General features: G+C 47.7%; 1 protein-coding gene across 1 annotated transcript; it reads left to right on the top strand.

Annotated features, from left to right (window-relative positions):
- Positions 1-1746: 1746 nt before the first annotated feature.
- UBAP1L (ubiquitin associated protein 1 like) lies at positions 1747-16278 on the top strand. The gene is made up of 7 exons (XM_090028563.1): positions 1747-1878; positions 2037-2187; positions 4372-5116; positions 5415-5458; positions 8481-8690; positions 14119-14220; positions 15357-16278. The coding sequence occupies exons 2-7, from the start codon at positions 2062-2064 to the stop codon at positions 15489-15491; spliced, it is 1362 nt and encodes a 453-aa protein (XP_089884689.1). The 5' UTR covers positions 1747-1878; positions 2037-2061; the 3' UTR covers positions 15492-16278.
- The last annotated feature ends 395 nt before the right edge of the window (positions 16279-16673 follow it).

The raw sequence follows: 16673 nt of genomic DNA, 5'->3' as shown, positions 1-16673 counted from the left end.
GGGGGTTAACAAAGGGGAAAATGCATCTGAGGAAACATGATTCCAACTCTTTCCCCGGCCATATTTGCAAAGATTGTTAGAAGCTGCTGATTTTGAATAAGCACAGGCATTGAATAAGCACTGATTTTGAATAATTTGCAGGTATTTTGAATAGGCACAGGCTTTCGATTCCAAGATTCCTTGGAAGATTTGCCATCACAACTTGGTGATCAGTGTTACACAAACCGATTTGCACAGTGTCATTGCTGAGTCCCTACGGAAGTGGGTTCGGTTCTTTTGCCCTGGCTCGGCAGAAGCCAGAACCCAGGGAATTTTTTTGTTCACTAAATTGAGTCATTAATACTAACTGTGGAAGAGATGTTATCCCGATGGGAAGGATTTATAAGAGTAAATCTGGGAGCGTGGGCTCTGTATTAACATAACATTTGAGTCAGAAGTGGTGTTTTTTGGGAATATGGAGTCGCAACAGAACGCGTGTTGTGTGTCCGTGCCTGCAACTGCAACGGCAGCGATTTTCTTCTTCCAGTAATCTCTGGCTTGTTAAGTTGCTCCAGTGCCTCCTCAGCAGATGCATCCCATGTGCCTCACTAAATACACTGCCGCATAGGATGAAGCCCGAGAGATTGCTCCTGAGTCCTGAACTTACAAAGGTGGCTTCTGGGTCTTGTTGATCAGGCTAGACATATGCTTAGCTGCGCTTCCCCCATGCTCTTGGGTGACTGCCAGTTTAACAATTGAAATGGTCTGCCCATCTGCCACCCCGAGGTCATCCATACATTTCTACAGGGTAAGGAAATTGGGAAGTGTCTGCCTTTGATGCCATTTCGGCCTTTATCTCTGCTGATGGGTCCCTTTCCCCAACTCTGTTCTGTGGTTAGAAGGGTTGGAACAAAGTGGGCAGGCAGAGGGAGGGAGCAGGCAGGTGAGAACAGGGGAAATAATGAATCCCAGGTCAGAACCAGGACTGGGATGTAATGAGCCTGCATGGGGAAGCTGAACTTGAACAAAGGGAAGACTGGTGGTGGAGAACAGCTGGGGATGAAGACATTGTGTGTTCTCCTCTTCCAAGTAAAGCTGTAGTCTGAGCTCTTCCTGGGGACTTGAATGCCACATTGGTACTTTCTGCCACCTCTTCAAGGTAGCCTTGCTTACAATGGGTACTAAAACAATAGGACGCTTGATCAGTGCAAGATGGGGTTGGTGGCTATCAAGGGTCAAGTTCAGTGGAAAGCTACTTTAGCTAAGGAGCAGCTAGCTAAAGGCCAAGAGATCAAATTGAGTTCTGTGACCTTATGTGAGGGAATAGGATAAAGGAGTGTTTGGTACTGCTCTTGATGTTGGGGATATAGGGTGGAAAAAAAGATCACGTAACTCGAGGAACATTTGAGGTGTGTGTAGATGTGAACTGCAAGGGAAACCTTATCATGCCAGACCTAGGCTGGTCCATGGGGGAAAGGCACCTTCCTCAATGATCTGTGAAAGGCGTTCTCTTGGCAGTGTCTCTGCCGGCCTAAGCATGGTGCGAGTGGAGAGCACTCCTGCCTGGGACCATGTGTAACCAGTCTGGAGAAGAGCAGTAACCGTGTGTGGGTCCCGGGACAGCCCAGATATGTGCGTAACAGAATTACTGAGCAGCGAGACAAAAATCTGAATGCTGTCATGGGAGCAATCACTGGTTTCAGTGTCGGCGGGACTTGCCCAAATAGACTCCCCGTTGCGTGCTGCACATAAGTGCATGGCTTATTTAAATCTTAAATATTTCTAGTTTGCAAGTCTCAATTACTGTATTTAGCATTATAGAGTTGGCTTTAATGGGCACTGCTATTCTCCTTTGCTAGGTTGGGCTGCATTGAAGTGCTTTCCACAGACATCTGATCTGTAAGTTTAAAAGCTGACTGTTATTTGTGTTCATTTCAGTGTATCCTTTTCTCCTCTGTTTTTGTGTGTCTGTTAAGATTAGACATGTGAAGTATCTTTACCCCACGTTTTCGCATTCAATTTGCTTTGCCTCTTTTTTTTCACATAACTGGTGTCAGCTAGATTGCAAAGCGTCGCAGGACCATGATGGATGACGTGCCTTTCAGAACGTATGGGAGCTTTGAGGATGGATCTGCAAAGGGGACCAGTTTAATCAGCCCCCCTGACATTGAGGTTCCTGACTGCACGGAGATCCTAATGAGCACGATGGTAAGTTTGCCCGTCCTCCGAGTCAGGGTCGGTGTCAGCCCATCATACTACTCTGTGGGAAGTGTGGGCTGGTTGGTGTTGGTGTCTTGCTCTGGATTTTGAGCAAAAGATCAGTCAAAGGTGACTACTGATACCATCCATACCACTCCCTTGTATGCCATCAGATGCAAAAAATGGTGGGCTTCCATCACATTAACACAAAGGCTGCTAAGCTCAGGATGACCTATAATTGATGCTAAGAATAATTTTTTCTGTCCCTCTTTCTTGCTAATAGAAGTGAGGAAAGAGAAAAAACCCCTTGAAATATTTCTTTTCTGAACTTGACACCCATTTTTTCCCCCCAGTCTCATCCAACACCAGATTGGATGGGCAATAGAAATGAGACTCCTCCCTACTGGTGAGCAAGCTGGTAGGGTGCAGCTCAAATTCTTCACCTGGGCACCTTGTCTGCAGAAGAGCACTGTACAACTACCTAGGTAGTATGCACGTACTGCCACAGGTTCTGTCTTCACAGGCTGGCCCTGTTTATATTGCAGCTGAAAACTTGGTTTCTGGTATGGATTCTCCTATTGTCTCTCTGTAGTCTGGGTTTATGTCCGTGTCCTCAGATGTTTGCGTTATTTCAGGGTGCGCATCTGCAAGGCTACAATTGACAGAACAAGGAGCGCTGATCTCAAGTTGCAGCAAGGGATGTTTATTAGGAAAAACTTCCTCATTAGCAGGGTGGTGAAGCGCTGGAATGGGTCACCCAAAGCGGTGGTGGAATCTCCTTCCTTGGAGGTTTTCAAGGCCCGGCTCAACAAAGCCCTGGTTGGGATGATGTAGTTGGGGATGAACCTGCCTTGAGCAGGGGGTTGGACTGGATGTGGCCTCCTGAGGTCCCTTCCAGCTCTCGTCTTCTAGGATTCTGTGAATTATTGCCCATGAGGTTTTAACCACAGGATGGGCAGGACTTTTAAGTTAAGTTCAGATGCGTTGCGGGGTCTGTGTTTGTAATGTGTTCTCACCATCAGGTGGAGTCATTGCACTACCTAGCGGAGAAGCCTGCTACTGGTTTTACAGCTGTTTGCCGTGGATGTTGAGGCACTTGTAAAGCTTTTAAAAATGCCCATACCACCTCTTCACTACTTCAGCCCTGCCCTGCCCCGGTGGCTAAGCAACTCGCATACACCAAAACCGTGGCTGTGGCATTGTAATGCTATTGTATTATTACAGCTGATGTCCTGATATTTTTCGAAATATTCCTGGAGGAGACTGCGGCATGCACTCTTATGCAATATGTGTGTAATGCTGGGTAATTGCTTGCAGACAGCAAGGTGAGCAGCCTCCTGGGCTGCAAACTGCTATTTGCACAGAGGCCTGCCCTCATCTCCTTGGAACATGTTGGCTTTTGTTTATTCTGGGAAAAATAATGTTCTCGGGAGATGGCAAAAGCTGCTAGACTGGACTCGGGATCAGCACTGACACCCCCCAGTGTGCTGGGGTTTTGATCAGAGGACCTGGGTCCCATCCCCTTCATAACTAGCAAATGCTTTACCCTGTTCTCCAAAAGAAATAGAAACAGAATGTGTAACCTAGACGATGGGCTGTGTTTATCCAGCCGCTGATAAGAGCTCTAGTTTGGCAAACTTCAGGGCACGTTGGAAGGCCTAGTCTCTCAATCAGGTCTTCAGACTTAATTCACAAGCATATTTACTTTCTAAAACAAAGTGTATGGAAATAGTCCTTCCACTTCCCTGCCAAGATCCTCTGCCAACTATTCTGTTTCTCCCCTTCAGCAATATAATGGATCATCTACGAATATTTGAGGTAGGGCAGCAAGGTTCGGTGAGCTCAGCTCTGGAAGATAGTGGGTTTTTTGAGATTCACAGAAAGATTTGGGAAAAAAAAAAGTTCTGGAGAGGAGTCATGTGATTTGCCTGCAGTTATTTCTAAGTGGCTGATACAGTTGCAGGGTTACAGCTACTGGGGCAAATCCCTGACGGGTGCCAATAACATGCTTCCATTTGCGGCTCCAGTGGAGAGATGCTGGAGCTGCTGGGCATGGTGTCCGAGCCTGAAACCCTTGCTCGTGCTTTTAGTCTCCTTGTAAGCAATCAAAGTGCAGGTTGGAACCCATAAAATGTTTTTAAGCAGCGCTGCCTCTGCAGATACTGACTTGCTTTGCTTATTGCTGTTTGGCAGCACGATTTCTCATTGGAAAGGAAGGTGCTGTATTGGATTGAGGCTGCGTCTAGGCAAGCAACTCTCCAGCATCACGTGACCACAGAAGCTGTCCCAACAGCTCCACCTTGCTGGCTGCTTTTGGTTGACTCGAAAGAGAACTTGGGCCTCCGGGTAAAGAAGAACGAGGCAACTGATGGAAAAACCAGGGATGGCGTGACATTTGGAAACCACGTTCGGCGATGCATGAGCCTCAGCGCTGCGGATGTGAGCTGTGGCCGCCCCAGGGGCAGAGGTGTGCCCTCCGAGACAGAAAGCGAGGAGTGGTACTCGGAAGAGGATGAATTCTCTGTGGATGATGAGTACTCCTCATCGACCTGTGAGGAAAGTAGCAAGGAGGAAATAATCATCCCAAAGACCAAAACCATCGTAAAGGCCGTGCCTCGTTTCCCTCAGCTGGATCAGCGCAGGCCAAAGACATCTCCAGGGCTGTTAGAGCCACCCTCTGAAAGACACTGCAATGAATCAAATAGCCCCGATCTGAACAAGCAGAGGAGGTCCCTGGTTTTGTTTAATAATGTGAAGAATGAGTTGGAAGGAGCCAGAAAGAAGCTCGCTGCTCTAGTGCACCCTTTGTACAGAGCTTCCATAGACAAGAAACTCTCGCCAAGACCGTTCTTGCTGCGACGGTGCTCTCGAAGATACACCCCTGCCTCTGATGGGTCTTTGAAAGGGGCTCTCATCCCGACACCCGCCATCCACCCCTTCTGACTACTCGACGCCCCCAGCCACTCCTTGCCTGTACCCAACACCTCCAGCCACACCGTATGATTACCCAACACCCCCAGTCACCCCTTGCCCCTACCCAACACCCCCGGACACCCCTTGCCCCTACCCAACACCCCCGGACACCCCTTGCAATTACCCACCACCCCTGGTCACCCCTTTCCGCTACCCAACACCCCCGGACACCCCTTGCAACTACTCAGCACCTTCAGTTATCCCTCGCAACTTCCTGACCCCTCCAGCCACCCCTTGCTGCAGTCGCCGGAAGCTGCCCACCACTAGGTTGATGCCGCCAATAAAAAAACACAAGCCTATAGTTGCGGTAAGATACATTTTTTTGCTACCACATTCATTTGTGGGTGCTATCTGTAGTGGTCCCTTGGCTCCGTATGAACATGATGGGGGGAGAGAAGGAGGCAACAGAGTATCTGTAAACAGGTTTCTCAACACTGGAAACTACCAAGAAAACAGCTGGTCACTGGTATGCTGTGACAGGTGTGCCTCTTCGGGGTCTGTCCACTAGTGACCCCACAACATCGGCTATGGGCCAACCGCCCACCTTCTCGCCTGCCACGCCTTGTTGTTACTTGCTTAATTAGAGGATGTTAATTAAGCGGAGGCTGCCCATTTTCTGCCCTGATGCCTGGGGTGCTATCTGCAGCTCCTTTCCTCACCTTACACAGCAGCCCAAGCCTCGCGGATGTACCTGACGTTGTTAGGGTCTGTTCCACTCTGCACCCTACTGGCGCCCTGGCTTGTCTCGCAGCCTGCGCCTCACTGGTGCTCTGGCTTGTCTCCCGCAACTGTGGCCCTCTGGCACTCATCAGTCGCTGCCCCCTTGCTTTGGGGCTTCTCACGCTGCCCCCTCTCTGGGGCTTCTCACGCTGTCCTGGGGCTCAGGTGGCCATAGCTATACCTGGCCCCAAATCTCCCCCTCGGGCTCTCAAACCCCCTGCCAGACTCAGGCGGCCTCAGCTTTGCCTGGCCTCTGATTCTTTGCTCCCCTTTTCAGGAGTGGGGTCAGAGCACCCCCGAATGCTGCACCCTCTCTGGCGCCGGGGTCCCCACGCTACTGTGGAGCCCCTATGAGGCCTCCTCCAACCCCTAATAGCCTCACCCAGTCCTCCGGTCTAAATAGCGAACACAAAAAAACACAAGCTGCTGGGCTATAACATAAAATCTAAGCCATCCGCCTAAAACCACATTCAGTTCCTACCAGGGAATTCTCCACCCCATAACAGCAATCAGGAGCAGCTTGTGCAGTCAGGCTTCTCCTCTCTGTTTGCTCTGGCAGAGCTCCTTCTCCCTTGGCTGCTGGCGGGAGACTGCCTGCCTGCCTGGCCTCAGCCTGGGGTTATATGGGAGCCAGGCCCCGCCCCTTCCGGTCAGCTGACTCCCACCGGTTACCCTGGCAACCCGCAGCTGGATTCCTTATTTATCGCTCCACAAGGAGCAGGCACCTCAGTGCCCTGCTACATGTGTTGGGACCAAAAAGGCTGAAATAATTTGTGAGGTATTCCTCGGGTCATTTTTCCAGAGAACTGGTTGAAAGAGTTTTGCTGACATTTTTTTGTGGTGAAAACATGCCTTTTAGATTAAAGGAACTTTTGCAAGCCAATTGCCATTTTCATCTGAAAAACACCCCCCTTCAAATATTTTTGGATTTCCCAGACTGCCAACTGAAACACCTCTCTGTTTTCAGCAACTAATTAAGGGTATTTATTTTAGTTTTCAATGAATTCCTGAAACATTTAGCAATAATTTCTCTTTTCTTTGCAAAGATTTTCAGGAAATAAAGTAGGTTGCCCAACCAGCCCTGGCTTTCATGCAGCATAAAGCCACCAGGCCCTTCTGGCTGTTCCAGTGGGAGGCTTTGCACTGAATGAGCAGGAAGACTGGGCTGCTTTCTCCTGCTAAATTTGCCTTCTATCATTTCTGTTTAGGGTGGAAGGGGGACTACTGTGAGGATCACTGCATGCTTTGATCGTATTTTCACATAAACAGAGGGGCTTTGGCTTTCCCAGTTTGGTACCTGCACTAAATTTGTAGTTTAGATGGGACAGAAATCACTTTGGACTAACTCCACTGTCAGTTTGTAAATTCGAATCATTTAACTGTACAGTAAAGGCCATGGCACGACAAAGGAATCATTTCCATTTGTCCTCTTAAATTGAAATTGCGTGATAGAGTACAATCCTAGCTACTGGAGAGATGAATGGCTTCGTGCCGAAAGGCTACAGTCATGGTGCCCCAAATGCATGGTAGGCCATGTTGTTCTCACGTGATGGCTGGAAGTTTCGAGAGATGGGGATTGCAGAGCAATTACAGGCCTGTATTTGTACGTACGATGGCTGTTAAATGTAATTGCTAATCTGTCGTCCCGAGCCATTTGACTCTCACTCCAGAAGTCTCACAACTATTCCCGCAGGCCCTAGACAGGATGCACGTGTCTGAGCAGGAGATTTGTTTCCTAGGACTGAAGATGGCTTCCTTTCCCTCTCCTGCTTACACAAGACACTTACATAGGAGATCACGTGTTCAGACAGTTGATTTTTCCGAGACAGGGCAGCCTTACTGCCCACACCAGCTGGCACTGCCATCCTCTCTTGCTTGGCCAGTCTAGGACAAGTAAAGAGCTTATAAATAGGAACGGGATTCCCTGGACGGTAGAAGCTGGTTCTTACCCATTTACCACATAATCGCGCTTGCCTGCTATCTCCTTTGATCGGTATCTGCAGCCAGGCCTGGGTTTAATTAAATCTAGTTTCCTTTGAAGAGAGACCTTGTGGACAAATTGTTGTAGGTGTCTCAGAGTGATGGTCACAGCCGCGCCAGTTGCTTTGTTTGCTTTTTATTTTGGAAGTGCGCGGCTCGGTTTTCCCAAGTTTCCAACCTCCAGGCATAGTCACCTCTGCTCTGTTTAGGTTTCCCTGGAAACATAACAAGTTCTGATCCCTGAAAGGATGCTCTGCTTTAACAAAAAAAACCCCCCACAAAAATAAATAGATACGTAAACTGTAGGAAGCATTTGAACAGGATGCTTAACCAGAAGATTCACATGCATGACAGCTAACACATAATCCTGTATTTATCCAAGCACACGCAGTTGCACACGGAAAGCAAACCGGGATAGTCCATTTATGGACATTTCCCTCCGATTGCACAGTTGAATGAGATTGCACTAAATGACAAATGCCAGAGCAGTGCTTTTAAGTATCTGCAATTACCTTGCTGTTTTGCAGGAGGAGGAAGAGAATTCTTTTTATAGTGTCACATCGTACCAGTGCCTTCTAAGTGGATACGTCCTAATTAGTGAACATAAAGTCCTCTTGTTTATTTTTCAGTCCCTCAGCCCCTGCTCCTGCCTTCCAGCCCCTTCTGGGGCTGCGCGACCTCTGAGTTCCCACAGAACTCGTCCGGACTCCACGGCTGACCTGCTCTCGGCGCTGAGCCAGGAAGAGCGTGACCTCATCGAGCCAGTTTTAGCCTTGGGTTATCCGATCCGCAGAGCTATCCTCGCTCTCCAGAAGACGGGAAGACAGAGTTTAGGTCAGGTTAGTGAAGCTCATGTTACTTTCCTTCAGTGGTCTAGAAAACACCTGGTAAGGATGACTCTCCTGCCCTCGGGTTCTGGGCTACCTGGCTGCAGCTCTGAGAAAAAGGTTCAGGAGTTCTGCTTTGGGAAGAGTTGATCGTTTCTCTTCATTGCGAGTAAGAATTAAAGCGATTGAGGGTTTTGCCTTGTGCCTGAAATCCTCAATGAGAATGACTTTCAGCAAGCAATGCTGCCTGGAAGACATCGCCTTTTAAGATCTGCTTTCCTATTTAATATGAAGCCCGATGCTCTTTTACAGCCTAGACATATTTTCCTAGTACAGAAACATTTTAGCACGGATTTATTTTTCCCCAGTCATGAGGTCAGTAGCATTATCTCAGTGACTCGTCTACTTGTCTACTCAGCATTGGACTGTGTCTGTCTCTGCGATGTTTTGGGTCCCCCTCCAACACCAAAGCATGAGGATGGCTTGAATATGTACAGATAATGCCTCGACGTTACAGAATATTCCCGCCTGTCATCAATGCATACACAGCACTTACAGTTCTCCTCTTCTGCGTGTGAACCAGAGCCTGTTTTAGGGACTTGAATGACCTTTGCCTTTGCAATGGTGCCTGTGCACCTCCTACTCCACTGTATTTCACCTCTCACCACTTCTGAGAGGTGGGGGAGTGCTACTAGCCCCATGATACAGATTGGGATCTGAGGCACAGACTGACTTACCCAAGGCTGCTCAAGAGTTTTGAGACAAAGCAGAGGTTTGAAACCTGAGTCTCCCACAGTCACAGGCTCCCACTCTCTCTGCTGGGCCATCCTTTCCAAACCCGCTCTAGGGCTAATGCAAGGCTTCCTGTAATCCAGTTTAGCGAGCATTATTTATTCCATCCACAAAGGGTTCACACTTGACAGAGAGAAAGAAAGGGACAAAGTGTAGCCCCTGTTCCATGTATATTCAATACCATTTTGACATCAGGAGTGTGGTCCAGGGCTGCCACCAGCTGTAATAGGAAGGTGCACCCTACAGAGACCTTGTGTCCTAGTAGGTGGTGCACAACCGCTCTTTTACCGCTCCGGAGGGTGGTGGTTATGTCAGTGCCCAGTCCTTTTTTTGAATTTTTCTGAGTCCTTAGCCTCAGTTGTGTTATTGTCTCCTGGCAATGAGTTCCACAGGCTGATTATCCACTGCGTGAGAGAGTTCATATTGCTTTTTAGATGTTCTGCCTTTCCACGTACCAGAGAATCTGTGTTGTTCTTCAGCGTAGGATACTTGTGGGATGCTCTTACTAGTGGCTTTCCCAGCCCTTGGCCTGGTGTTTGCTCCAAAAAAGGGGCAGCAGCTTCCTTCATTCTTTGATTCTGAATTCATCCTTCCACCCATTTTGGCTGTCAGATGCCCTAGCTGTGCTTTGCTTCTGACCACAATGATGAGATTTATAGGCTGCTCTCCAAACTGGCTAGTGAGACACTTGGAATTAAACCAGGATACAGTGAGATCTGCTTCATACAACCCCCTAATGTACAGACATTGGGATCTGGTGGAGATGGGCCTTTTTAGTGAAGGTCAATCATAGATTTCATAGACATTAGGGCTGGAAGGGACCTCGGGAGATCATCGAGTCCAGCCCCCGCCCAAAGGGCAGGAAGTCAGCTGGGGTCATAGGATCCCAGCAAGATAAGCATCCAATTTACTCTTGAAGGTGTTCAATGTAGGCGCTTGAACCACCTCCGCTGGCAGACTGTTCCAGACCTTGGGGGCTCGGACAGTAAAGAAATTCTTCCTTATGTCCAGCCCGAAACGGTCTTGGAGGAGTTTGTGACCGTTTGACCTCGTCATCCCTTGGGGCGCTCTGGTGAACAGACGTTCCCCCAGATCCTGGTGGCCACCCCTGATAAACTTATAGGTGGCCATCAGATCACCCCTGAGCCTGCGCTTTTCCAGGCTAAAGAGCCCCATGGCTCTCAGCCTGTTGTCACAAGGTCTGTTTTCTGACCTCTGATCATGCACGTGGCTCTCCTCTGGACTCTCGCAAGCATCTCCACATCCTTTTTGAATTGTGGAGCCCAGAACTGGATGCAGTACTCCAGCTGCGGCCTCACCAAGGCCGAGAACAAGGGGAGAATGACATCCTGGGATCAGCTTGAGAAGCATCTATGGATGCAGGGCCAGCGTTTTGCTCACTTTACTAGCCGCAGCATCGCATTGCAGGCTCATGTCCATCTTGTGGTCAACCGTGACCCCCAAGTCCCTTTCATCTGTAGTGCTAACCAGTGTAGCACTGCCGAGTCTATAAGTATGGTGCAGGTTTTTCCTCCCAAGGTGGAAAACCTGGCATTTTTTGGTGTTGAACACCATCAGGTTCTTGTCTGCCCATTTGCTGAGCCTGTCCAGGTCAGCCTGGATCACCCGCCTGTCCTCTGGCATGGATGCTTTGCCCCAAAGTTTGGTGTCATCGGCGAATTTGGCCAGTCCACTTCTGACTCCAATGTCCACATCATTAATGAAGATGTTGAACAGTATGGGTCCAAGGACAGAGCCTTGGGGGACCCCACTGGTCACAGGGCACCGTGATGAGTGACTGCCATCAACCACCACCCTCTGGGTCCGACCACGGAGCCAGTTTCCCAGCCAGCAGATCGTGGTGGACCCAAGGCCACAACTGGCCAGTTTCGGCAAGAGGTGATCGTGGGATCACCAGATCGAAGGCTTTTTTGGAGTCAAGATATATGACATCAATCTCTTCTCCCTTGTCCAGTAGTATAGGGAATCAGAGGGGTACCTTAAGATGACATTGGCCATGGGCTTGTTAATCATGGACAAACTTGTTCCAGGAGTCACTGCATCTGCTTGTCTTTTCTGTGATTGCTTGTTTCTCTAGCATGGTGATTAAAATAATGAATGAGGGTGTAGACACGTGCCTGAGTGACAGGTTCATGGAAAAAGATCCTTAAGGTTGATTTATTTTTGGTGGGCTATTCCATTTGTTATAATGCTAAAATGATAATCACTTAAAGCTTCCCTTGGTAGGAGATGCAGGCACTTGGGCCAGTTTATGTTAAGGATGGTTAAAAGCATTCCTGATGCAGGGTGTAACCACTGCTTTGGGAAGACAGAAACTTTATAGCTCGGTGTGTATTTAGGTTTTCCTTGCCTGCCTGCCTAACCTTTCCTGGGTGCGTTCAGATACTTGAAAACCAAGATGGACAGCTTGTTGGCCCTAAGCACATGCATTCCTCGGGGATAGGAAGGGTATGCTTTTTCTTCATATTCCCGTGCTGAAGATGAGATGGAGCTGTAAAAGGTTAACAGTTCGCCATGTAAACACCTGTCCTTGCTCAGTCTTGAGGTTCCTTTTGGAGATGATAAACTCATCCAGTCGACAACAATCTGTATAAGTTCCAAGTTCTGCTAGCCCAGCGTGAGAGTCCCCGAACGGCTCGCCTTCCCTGCTGCACGTTGTAAACATATGCCCCTGTTAATAGCCTGAGAAATATAGCAACCGCTCTGGCTTTTGATGGCATAAAGCAGAGGTACAGCAACACAGCTGGGCACCCGGGGCAGCTGCCATGCACAAGAGCAGTGGTGACTTCCAGCTACTGCTGCACCACTGCCGTGATCACGTGGCTGCATAGTTGTGCATTTCCCCCACTCCTCTCCCATCACGTCAGTGCCCAAGACAACTGCCTTGCTTGCCTTGCCTTAATTACGCCATTGGATTAAAGTCTTGAGGAAAACAAAGGCAACAAATTATGAGTATAGATGGCAAATCAACTGAGGTTGGAGTTGTTAATAGGGAATGGATTCAGATGACGTGTTTTGATCCTTATTACTACACTGCTGGAGAAATATGAATCCTGCCAACTTCTACTCTCAGCTTTTGAAAGATTTTTTTTGGACCTTTAGCAACGAGGATCATCTTTTATTGAAACCTCCCGCTTGCTGTGGCATTGCTGGAGTCTGACAGACCATTAATTTGCAGCATGCTTAACTGGTAAAAGTTATACTGAGGTTATAGGTCACATTCACATGACCAGCACAGCCTTAGGGAACCCTATGGAATTGCAATCTCTCCTTCAAATGGCCCATTTGGGCCCTTTTCCCACTATTGTATAGCTCACTTATTGTTTGTTGCCTGTCGCATGGTTTTGGATAGCAAAGGACTCTTATGGTATTTAAAAGATACCGCTGGGAATTGTGCTGTCAGCACTCCAAGAACAATGAGGAAAGCCAAAAATAACTGTTTACTTTCAATCATGACAGCACACAGGCCTCCCTTGAGGCTGTCCTTTGGGTCCAGAGTGGTGGAGCAAGCCCATAGAAGGCCGAAGTTTTGAACATCAAAGGTGACCCTGGGAGCCCTGGAGAATCTGAGGTCGGCACACACCTAGCACCGCAGCGAGACGTTCTTTTGAATAGAAGCAACTGTTAAACGAGATGTATAGATCATCTTTTCCCTGCAAGCGGGGTTCACGTTTTGGATTCCTCCAGCGGTGGCTGTCTTTGTTCCTATTTCTCACACACAGAGAATGGGCAGGACTTAGATTTTTATCTTGTCCTGGGGGAGTGGTGGAAGCCCCGCTGTCTGAGTCATTGACAACCAGCTAGGACAAGCATGAGACGCTACGCGGGATGAAGTAATCCTGCATTGAATCTAGTCCATCCTCTGTAATGCCTAAGAACTGGCGAGAAGCTACAGCTGATCTCTGATGGAGACTGCAAGACACAAAGTCCAGGTCCCTGAAGTGCGATTGTAGCGTGCAGCATTTGACCGGTTGTGGGAAAACTCTGACACGCAAGCCATATGCATTTCCAGGCTTCACTTACAAGCTCTTCTCCAACTTCAAATTCGGTCCAACCTTCGCTTGTAAGGCGCTTTGCTTGATGAAGAAAAACAGGATGGTTGGAGACGTTTCCTCTGGCATCTCTAAATCTATAATGGTGGATGCCTGCGAGGGTAATGAATAGGGGAGAGATCACGCTCTTCGGGATCAATTTCTGTCGCTGTCGGAGACAGGATACAGGGCTAGACGGATCATTGCTCTGACCCAGTGTGGCGCTTTGTCTGTTCTTACATATGCCTGGGAGTCTCTGTGATGCGCTCATCCCCTCGAGGGTTCCCAGTGGCATGTTAACCACAAGAGCAGTCCCCAGGATGGATTCCAGACTGGAAGCCTAATCATGCCAGGTGCTGAGTGGCCCAGTACCTTACATGATCTAGCTTATAACTCATGCACATTTTAGAGGTGTATCATAAGTTCAAGCTTTTGAGGTGGTACCGGGGCACCTTTGAGACCTGTGCTGGGAGGCTTGGGCAGGCGGACTCTTTTACAATGTATTGCATATGCAAGCAGTGTTCGTTGGACCACCCTCCAGGCTGGAAGGGGTGTTTTATATTAATCCCATTTTTCTCTCCCTTTTCCTTTTGCAGTTTCTCAGTTATCTTAGTGCCTGCGACAGGCTGCTGAAACAGGGCTATGAAGAGGGGCAGGTGGAAGAAGCCATGGAAATGTTCCAGTACTCTGAGAAGAAGGTCAGAAGCAATTTGGTGCATTCGGAGCAAAGACGAACGTTGCTTAGGTTTTTTACTAGACAAAACGACCCCCTCCCCACCCCATCCAGGGCCACTTTCATAGTGGGCAATACATGGAGCTATTGAGGGGTACAGCTCCAACACACTAGAAATTCAGTGCATCTGTGTAAGCCTGCTTTGCTGATGCTCCTGCTTGCTACACTTAATAGCCCCCGCACTGACAAATGCTATATTACAAATTCACAACCTCGTCGGTGGTTCATTTCCCTGTTGACTCCACCACAGGGTGCTCAGACCTCTGCGTGGGCTCTCCATTCAGTGCCTGCCTTCCCCTGTGCATCAGCACCGGGGCTGTGCCTCGATGCAGTCTCACTTGGCAGGGGGTTGCAAGGCAGTGCCCCTTGCAGTAGTGTGGAGACCTGGCCAAGAGCTTCGTGCCTGTGCTGCTCTGGCATTAGCCCCATTTTCTGAACACGCACTGAACTCTGCTCACTTCTTGTTAGGAAAGCTACACTGCAATAGTTAACAACCTTCCAGCTTCTAACCCACAGACATGTATTAATGATTTACCTGCAGGGAAAATGCTGTTGAAAACACTGAGGCCAGCTCTGGTACAGACTGAGGGACTGGGGGGACAGCAAAAGCACTACCAACGAATTCCAGATGACACTTAGTGCGTTTTCCTGATATATTTTTCACGGCATTATTTCATAGCATGGACTAGTAATGCAGTATAGTTTCAGATATTGGTTATTTCCTCTCAAATATTAACATTCATCTTCCTGTTGTATGGGGCCACTCTGAAATCACATGGCACCACTCATCTGGAATAGTGAAGTTACAGCCTAACATTACTGAATGATTTCTTATATGCAGTCTTGAAATGAAGAAGTAATAATTCCCCACCATTAAAAATGAGCCCGTAGCTCTGTTCAACTCACTAAGTGTCCATAAAAACATGCTAGCATAATTTCAGCATTGAAGAGCAAGGCTGAAACCAAAAGTAACATGATTCTGCTAGATTTAGTTTGATTTCAGCTTTGGTGCACAATGCTGCTATTGCTTCAGTTGTAACCTTACTGTGACTATTCTCAGACTGATAAAAACTGCTCTTTTCTGTTACCTTATTTTTCCAGGCAGCTGAATTCCTGCATCTTTTAGCTCAGTTTGATGATATGGGTTTCCAGCAAGCCGAAATCAAAGAAGTTCTTCTGCTGTGTGAGAATCAGAGAGATAAAGCACTGGAAGAGCTCATGACACGATCGCAGTGACAAATGCCTGGCAACAAAGTGATATTTTTCCAGCATTAGATTGACCACTGAAGCACCCTTGGCATCAATATCATTATAGAGGCATGATTTTAATTTACGCTAAAAAAAATAATATAGCTCATCTGAAACGAACTCTCGGAGCTGTGTCTCATTTTCTTCTCGAGTTTTTGGACATCTCACCCAAGGGATTCAAAGATTTTATGTCAGAAACAGTTCTCTGCTTGCCCACTCTGCACAAGTGCACTGTGAACTATCTCGGTAGCTTGGATAAGACTGAATTGGGCCCAAACCTCTTCTGGCTTATGTATATGTAACTAACTTGTCTGAGTCCTGTTTGACAGTTGTAACCCAAATCATATTGGCTTCTCCTTTTAAAGCAGAAAGTAAAAAAGAACATGTGATTAACTGAGTGCAAGCAAAGAAAACAGCCTTCTATTGCAGTGATGTGGGTAACTAATGTAACATGTTTGTCCACTGAAGTGAAAAATGGGTTATGCAAGTCTGAAGGCTTGCACGTACAGCCCTTCTGTGAAATCTGGACAGGGCTGGAGGAACGATTCTGCTGCCGGTCTTTTATCTTGTGTCCAATTGAAGAAAACTTGGGACGAGGCCACCCTTCCCAAAAGTGGAGAGCAGTGGCTCAGCTAAGTGGGTTGTATGTAGACTTTGAGACTTGGAAAATGTTGAGTGAAGAGGTTTTTTCCCCTCTCCTTGAGTAACCGGCACACGAGGAATGCATCTGATCCGGATCACCTTGCTAGATGTCACTTGGGCTTTGGCAGCTTTACAGAGGACAATGTTTTCACAAAGATGAACTCAAGCACTTTATCTTAGTTTGAATCCGATACAGATGTAATTGCTTTGAGAGAGGGTTTTTTTTTTTTGGGGGGGGGGGAATGTATTTATTGTTTCTTTTCCTGTGAAAATGCCAACTGGCACAACTTAGCAGGGACAGTCCTTAATGAGTTGCAAACTATTTACCACTTTTTCCATTGTGTCCTTCCAAAAGATTTCTAAGTCCAGTGGATTTCAGCTAAGTTGAACAAGCTGTCCCTGTGCTTCTCTCCCATAGCTTTTAAACTGGTGATATATATAGAACATTTGCTCAATTATTGATCATATCCTCATACAGTATCAGAGGACTTCTTGAGAGCTGGGACATAAGCAACTTGAGTTCAAATT

Source organism: Crocodylus siamensis, chromosome 15, assembly GCF_052110815.1.
Source record: "Crocodylus siamensis isolate JL-2025a chromosome 15, ASM5211081v1, whole genome shotgun sequence".
Taxonomy (NCBI): domain Eukaryota; kingdom Metazoa; phylum Chordata; order Crocodylia; family Crocodylidae; genus Crocodylus; species Crocodylus siamensis.
Note: the sequence above shows the minus strand (reverse complement) of the source record. Positions and strands in the feature narration are given on the sequence as shown.